Here is a 6,590-nt window from a genome sequence, read left to right as displayed (position 1 = left end):
CTCTAATTAGCAACTAATCTGTGCCCAAACCATTGAATAAGTATTCCACATCAATAACCCGCCAAAATGATAATCTTTTTTATTACAAAAAATCAAAATAAAGATTAGAAATTATAGGCGAAAACCTTTAAATTTTAAATTAAAATTTTTCTGTGATTGTAATAAAATTAACATAAAATCCCCGTTTTTTTACCCACTTTAATTTTAATTAGTGTTGATTTCCTGATATCACTTAAAAATAATAAAAACATTTGTTTTCCATCTAGCACGTGCCTTTCCAATCTAGAAATTTCCAGTCGCGTCCTCCAGGGGGGTGCGAAAATTCCAGAACCTTCTAGAAGATCCTAACCTTATAAAAGCCTCGACGCTGGCGCTCGCGCACTCAATTTCGAACAAATAAGCATTACGTGTACATTCTCATCAGCTTTTTTATTTACGAAAGAAGCTTGTGATTTTTATTTTCTTGTATTTTAGTGGACTTTTCGTGACATTAGTGTAGTGAAAATGGGAAAAGACTACTACCGAATCCTCGGCTTGTCGAAAGGCGCGAGTGACGACGAGATCAAAAAGGCCTATCGTAAACTCGCCCTCAAATACCACCCCGACAAGAACAAGTCCAAGGAGGCCGAAGAGCGGTTCAAGGAAGTGGCAGAGGCGTACGAAGTCCTCTCCGATAAGAAAAAACGCGACATCTACGACTCCTACGGCGAGGAGGGCCTCAAGGGCGGCATCCCCGGCGACTCGGGCACGTCGGCACCTGGAGGCTTCACATACACCTACCACGGGGACCCTCGAGCCACCTTCGCCCAGTTCTTCGGCAATGCTAGCCCCTTCGATGCGTTCTTCAGAGGCAACCAAACAATGTTTGCATTCCAAGAGGACGACATGGACGCCGATCCATTCATCAACATCACGGGCAGTCGGGGCCCCGGGGGCGCCTTCCGGAGCCAATCGTTCAACTTCCAAGGCAGTCCCCAGCGAGGCAAAGACAAGCAGGACCCCGCCATCGAACACGATCTATACGTCTCTCTGGAGGATATCGCCAAAGGGTGCACGAAGAAGATGAAGATTAGCAGAAAAGTGTTACAGCCTGACGGGTCGACGAGGAGTGAAGACAAGGTTCTGACCATTAATGTGAAACCGGGATGGAAGGCGGGGACCAAGATCACGTTCCCGAGGGAAGGCGACCAAGGACACAATAAAATACCAGCAGATATTGTGTTTATCATCAGGGATAAGTCGCATCCTTTGTTCAAACGCGAAGGCAGCGATATCAAATACATGGCCAAAATCACACTCAAACAAGCCTTGTGTGGGTGTTCTGTTGAAGTACCAACCCTAACGGGGCAGAAAATCCCCATACATTTCACAAATGAAGTTGTTAAACCAACAACAGTGAGGAGGTTACAAGGTTACGGGTTGCCCCTCCCCAAGGAACCTTCCAGAAGAGGAGATCTCATTGTCAACTTTGACATCAAGTTTCCGGAAAAGCTTTCACAATCAGCTAAAGATATTTTGTACGATACGTTGCCCAACTAAAGCAGTTTTTTTCATTAATAATAAGTCAGGCTGTACGTTTTAGTACAAATTAGTTTAATCTATGCTTTGTTAATCTTAATGCGACTTGTATGATTGTGTATTGTATTATAATGTAGCATCGTGTGATAATTTATCTGTTAATGTATAATAATAATAATAATAAATTCCTTTTTATTATTTTTTCTAATTTGATTTCTTTCATTTGGTTATGTTGGATGTTCCCCTTGGTCCGCACCTGTACTGTCATTAGTGTCATTTTTGACATTGACGTGATTAAAACTTCAACGTCAAATAATTACAAATCCAATATTTTTAAAAATGCATCAGTTAAATAAAACTTGCAAAATGCGAAAGTGACGCACTCGTGTAGGAAAAGCAAAATGTCAGTATTTGTTTAAATTAGAAATCCAGTCTGTGATTATCAGACACGAGGATGACTTGTTTGTTGACAAAAAAGTGACAATAACTTTGGACTTAACTCGAATAAATCAGTCATTTTGAAACCGGTAAACAATAGTGCTAAGATTGAAAAAGTACCACAAATGAAGTGAGGTTAAGATGGAACAGTCCGTGTGCCCCTTACTCAAAGACCCCAAATCGTACAATCCCGACACGATTGATCTAATCAATGATATCAAAGAACGCAAATACTGGTTGCCGTGTCTGGAAAACATGGTCAAGAAATTCGTCGCAAAGGCTAGTTCCCTGAATCCAGACAATCCAAATGCTACCGAAAATGCAGAAATTTGTTTTCAAAAATTCCACGACTTGGTTATTAAAGCACTGGAAGAACCCAGGTATTGTTTCCCGGATTTTAATTTAATTTCTGACTGTGTTTATTAGCGTTTTAGCACCTTTAAGCATCCGCACTTTATTGGAATTTAATGAAGATAATTTGAGAAGTAACAGTTTCAAGGACGCTTGGTACAAACAGAAGGAAACTGAGACAAAAGCCGCTCTTAAAGAATTCAAAGAGAGATTAGACTTCATTGACTCAATTGCTGATTTTGAATCAAAGTGGTTGGAAATCGTTACTGGCGTTTTAGCGGGAAATGTGTTTGATTGGGGGTCCACTATAGTAGCTGATATTTTAGAAACTTCAACCAATTTCGGGCTGTCGCAAGCTATGAGTACAATTGAAAAGAGACCTTGGTTTAAAGATAACTTAGACAATTGGATAGAACGAATTAAGGTAATACCTCGTTAAAACTAACAATTCAAATTTACCAACTTACGTAATTAAACATGTGATAAACGGCTATAAATTACTTTTAATACCGTCCTTTTTTCAGAAAGAACCTTACAAAGAAGCTGTTGTTTTTGTTGATAACGCAGGAGTGGACTTTGTACTAGGAATTTTGCCTCTTATTCGGGAATTTTTGAAACAAAATACTAAAGTCATTGTGACTGCAAACACGGCCCCAGCATTGAACGATGTCACTTGGCACGAATTAAAACTTTACTCTCAAGAAGCAGCTAGCCAATGCCCCATTTTAGAACAATCTCTAAGAACGGGACAACTTGTGACCGTTGAAAATGGCCAAAAGGGGCCTTGTTTAGATCTGTCAACCTTATCACCTGGTATAACACAACTCCTTGTGATGCTTTTTCACATCTGTCGTTTTCAGAGTTATGTAGACTTATGTCAGGAGCGGATTTGATTATTTTGGAAGGAATGGGCAGAGCAGTTCATACAAATCTCTACGCGAAATTTAATGTGGACAGTGTAAAACTAGCCGTTTTAAAAAATGATTGGTTGGCTAAGGGTTTAGGAGCACAACAATTTTCAGTTATTTTCAATTATGAGACAGCAACTTAACTCAAGTGACCTGTGATCAACTTAGATTAAGAAATTTCATTTTTGCAGAACTTTTTCACTGATAGTGATCAAATGGGTTGTTACATTCAATAGAAAGTCTACCTACTGCCACCCAAATGTTTAGTGAAAGAAAATAAAGTTGTGTCAATTTTGAAAATAAAGGTTTTTTATTGCATTTTCAAAAATTGGCACCCTCTTCAAATGAACGCTCTCATTGGCCAAAAATTCAAATGTGACATTTTCAGTTCAATTGTTTTTACAATTTTGATTTTTTTTAAATAAATTAACAAGTCACAATTAAATGAATACGTGTGGATAAACATTGGTTAAGACATTTATGTTGATTTATTTGAGGCGCAATTATAGTAAAACATTTCAAATTATTTTTCGCTTGATAGATCCGTCGAAATTCAAAACTTCAATGACACGTTACGTCATGGCTTCTGTCATGTGTCAGGTGTTGTTTTTTTAACCGTATATTAATTACATTTCAAACGATACAAACACATAATGGCGAAGATTTTAGCGTTAGTGAGACTGATTATGTGATATCGTCAATTCATAGTTAGTGTCTTCCTACTTACGAAGGTGAGTACACATAACCTTATAATTTTAATTGACTTAATTTGTTGTAAACTTCAATGAAACGTGTTATGTTAGAATTTGTGATCGATAGATATGGAATTTGCGGAACTCATAGCAACACCAAAATTGGATGGGGTTATTCTACACAGTCCATTCCACGAACCCATTGATGGGACTTTGTGTGTGACAGGTCACCACTTGATTCTTTCATCGCGAAAAGAAGATGTTCAAGAGTTATGGGTAAGTGGTGCTTTTTCTATTTTGTGTTAAATTTTTACACAAATTTGTAGCTTCTACACCAATGTATTGATTCAGTTGAGAAAAAACAAAACAGTAACAATTCCAATCAAAACGGGGGCTCCATCATCCTCAAATGTAAAGATTTCAGAATCCTCCAATTGGATATTTCAAACACTGAAGAACTGTTGAATGTTTACGCTTCAATTGATAGATTATCAAACTTAGATAGGCCTGAATCTCTCTATCCGTTTTTTTATCGCCCCATGTACAACATCCTAGAAGACGGTCACACTTTATTTAAATTGGAAATCGAATACGCGAAATTGTTAGCAAGTGAAGAATGGAGAATTTCACATATCAATAAAAATTACACTGTGTGTCCCACATACAGTGCCAGTGTAATTGTACCAAAATCAATTGATGATGATGTTATTGTGGCCTCAGCGAGTTTCCGAGATGGGGGGCGGTTTCCATTGTTGAGTTATCGTCATGATAACGGGGCGATTTTGCTAAGAAGTAGTCAACCGTTGTTGACTAACAATAACAGGAGGAGTAGAGCTGATGAAAAAATTTTAAATGTGATTTTGGGAAGCGGGAAAAAAGGATACATTATTGACACGAGGAGTACGAATTATGTCAGTCATTGTAAAGGAAAAGGGGGCGGTACTGAACCTGATGCACATTACACACAATGGAAAAGAGTACACAAACCGCTGGATAAAATTGCCAAATGTGATGGAACTCTCTTAGATAGTTTAGCCAAACTTCTAGACGGTACAGATACAAAATCTGTATTTATTATTTTTAACATATTTTTTTAGCGTGTAATGATACGAATTGCTCATTTGACAAATGGATGTCTCGCCTTGAGAGCAGCAATTGGTTGAGTTATGTGCAGAACTCGCTCAACGCTGCTTGTCTTGTGGCTCAATGTCTTGACCAAGATGGGGCTTCGGTTCTAGTCCATGGCACAAGTGGCCTTGATTCAACCCTGCTGGTGACATCCGTAGCTCAAGTGATTTTAAATCCCGACTGTCGTACAGTTAGAGGTTGTGTGTCGTTAAACAATTAATAAAAAAATATCTAGTTTTGTTTTTGCAGGACTTCAAGCTCTGGTTGAGCGCGAGTGGTTACAAGCCGGCCACCCCTTCCATTTGAGACACACCAAAAGCTGTTATTCTAATAGTAGAACGAAAAGCCAGCAACCAACATTCCTTTTATTTATCGATTGTATTCAACAGTTGTATTATCAGTTTCCTTCCAGTTTTGAGTTTACAACCCAGATGTTGGTTTTATTGTTTGAACATTCATACTTTAGCCAATTTGGTACTTTTCTTGGTAATAATGAAGCAGAAAGACAGGCTATGAAGATATCGAAGAAAACCACAAGTTTGTGGTCGTATTTGAATAGGCCTGATGTTTTAACATCATTACTGAATCCAATGTATGAACCGAATAAAACAGCAATTTGGCCTAGTGTGGCCCCAGTCAGTATAGTTTTGTGGTCGGGTTTGTACCTCAGATGGGTCATAAATCAAAGTGATTACAAGAAAAGTTTAACAAAAATACAAAACCTCATCGATTATGATAAAAATTTAAAGAGTAAAGCACTGAAATTAAGGAAGGAATTAATGGATCTCCAGAAAGAGTACGAAAAGTTGAAAGTTGACTTGGGAGAGAATAATAACCCCGATTCTGATAGCGGATAGTTGTTGATAGACTATGGATTGCTAAACTGTCTAGTCACTATTAAGTTATATTTTATATAAAACGGAAACAGTTATTAGAAATTGAAATTGAAGAAACTTTTCCATGACGTGATTCCAGTTTTTTAAGAATTATCAAGATAAATCAATATTTTTTTAATATTGTGTTCACATTTAATTTCTACAATGTACAAATAAATATTTATGCACTTAAATGTATTTAGTTATTTTTAATCTTATATTTCCTTCGCTTTTTCTTGCCTCACAATTTAATCATTTGTGAAATATAAGGTTGAAATCGCATTCAATTTAGAATGAATCAAATATTGTACCATTATATTTTTTATATTTATTTCGAACGAAAATATGTACGGAAGGTAACATCAAATAAATAATGAGTAATTACCCAACGAGTTTGTTGTTTTATTTAATGAGTCTTGTAACTGAAATAAATTCGGATTTGACCCGAAAACAGCAAATTAATTAATTGCTCTGAACTGGTTTGTTTTTTGTCTTTATTCATCAAATCATTTTATATTAAACACATTATTTAAAATCAGGAAAGTACAATACAGGGAAAGGACAAGAAAAAAGAAAATTATGTAAATAATGTTAAAATTAAGATTGTTTAGTGTACTGCTGGAATTAATTAAAACGATTCAAAGTGATAAATCAATACATTTTTAATAAATTATTAGAAT

At 36.6% G+C, this 6,590-nt stretch overlaps 3 protein-coding genes across 5 annotated transcripts; all 3 read left to right on the top strand.

The window, feature by feature from the left end:
• The first annotated feature begins 293 nt into the window (after positions 1-293).
• LOC123012804 (dnaJ protein homolog 1-like) lies at positions 294-1,726 on the top strand. Its single transcript, XM_044410948.1, has one exon. It carries the CDS (start codon positions 505-507, stop codon positions 1,537-1,539), a length of 1,035 nt encoding a protein of 344 aa, XP_044266883.1. The 5' UTR covers positions 294-504; the 3' UTR covers positions 1,540-1,726.
• A 106-nt stretch (positions 1,727-1,832) lies between these two features.
• LOC123012803 (4'-phosphopantetheine phosphatase) lies at positions 1,833-3,543 on the top strand. The gene is made up of 4 exons (XM_044410947.1): positions 1,833-2,336; positions 2,383-2,731; positions 2,832-3,120; positions 3,168-3,543. The coding sequence occupies exons 1-4, from the start codon at positions 2,098-2,100 to the stop codon at positions 3,356-3,358; spliced, it is 1,068 nt and encodes a 355-aa protein (XP_044266882.1). The 5' UTR covers positions 1,833-2,097; the 3' UTR covers positions 3,359-3,543.
• Positions 3,544-3,653: 110 nt separating this feature from the next.
• LOC123012801 (myotubularin-related protein 9) lies at positions 3,654-6,302 on the top strand. 3 transcript variants are annotated; one of them, XM_044410946.1, is made up of 6 exons: positions 3,654-3,946; positions 4,035-4,183; positions 4,234-4,276; positions 4,325-4,957; positions 5,005-5,232; positions 5,285-6,302. In XM_044410946.1, exons 2-6 carry the CDS (start codon positions 4,037-4,039, stop codon positions 5,890-5,892), a joined length of 1,659 nt encoding a protein of 552 aa, XP_044266881.1. In that variant the 5' UTR covers positions 3,654-3,946; positions 4,035-4,036; the 3' UTR covers positions 5,893-6,302. The 3 variants fall into 3 exon arrangements, with proteins under 3 accessions (XP_044266881.1, XP_044266879.1, XP_044266880.1); XM_044410944.1 differs by having other exon boundaries at positions 4,234-4,957; XM_044410945.1 differs by having other exon boundaries at positions 4,019-4,183; positions 4,234-4,957.
• Positions 6,303-6,590: the final 288 nt, after the last annotated feature.

Source organism: Tribolium madens, unplaced genomic scaffold (genome assembly GCF_015345945.1).
Source record: "Tribolium madens isolate multiple individuals breed KSU strain unplaced genomic scaffold, Tmad_KSU_1.1 Scaffold_96;HRSCAF=242;Tcas5.2_LG5, whole genome shotgun sequence".
Taxonomy (NCBI): Eukaryota; Metazoa; Arthropoda; class Insecta; order Coleoptera; family Tenebrionidae; genus Tribolium; species Tribolium madens.
This window is presented reverse-complemented; position numbering and strand designations above follow the sequence as displayed.

Excerpts from the sequence above, each read along its gene's own strand:
- LOC123012804 (XM_044410948.1), top strand. The coding sequence starts at position 505 with ATGGGAAAAGACTACTACCGAATCCTCGGCTTGTCGAAAGGCGCGAGT.
- LOC123012803 (XM_044410947.1), top strand. The coding sequence starts at position 2,098 with ATGGAACAGTCCGTGTGCCCCTTACTCAAAGACCCCAAATCGTACAAT. Across the intron at positions 2,337-2,382 it reads AAAGCACTGGAAGAACCCAG|CGTTTTAGCACCTTTAAGCA; the intron begins GTATTGTTTCCC and ends TGTGTTTATTAG. Across the intron at positions 2,732-2,831 it reads ATTGGATAGAACGAATTAAG|AAAGAACCTTACAAAGAAGC; the intron begins GTAATACCTCGT and ends TCCTTTTTTCAG.
- LOC123012801 (XM_044410944.1), top strand. The coding sequence starts at position 4,037 with ATGGAATTTGCGGAACTCATAGCAACACCAAAATTGGATGGGGTTATT. Across the intron at positions 4,184-4,233 it reads AAGATGTTCAAGAGTTATGG|CTTCTACACCAATGTATTGA; the intron begins GTAAGTGGTGCT and ends ACAAATTTGTAG. Across the intron at positions 5,233-5,284 it reads CGACTGTCGTACAGTTAGAG|GACTTCAAGCTCTGGTTGAG; the intron begins GTTGTGTGTCGT and ends TTGTTTTTGCAG.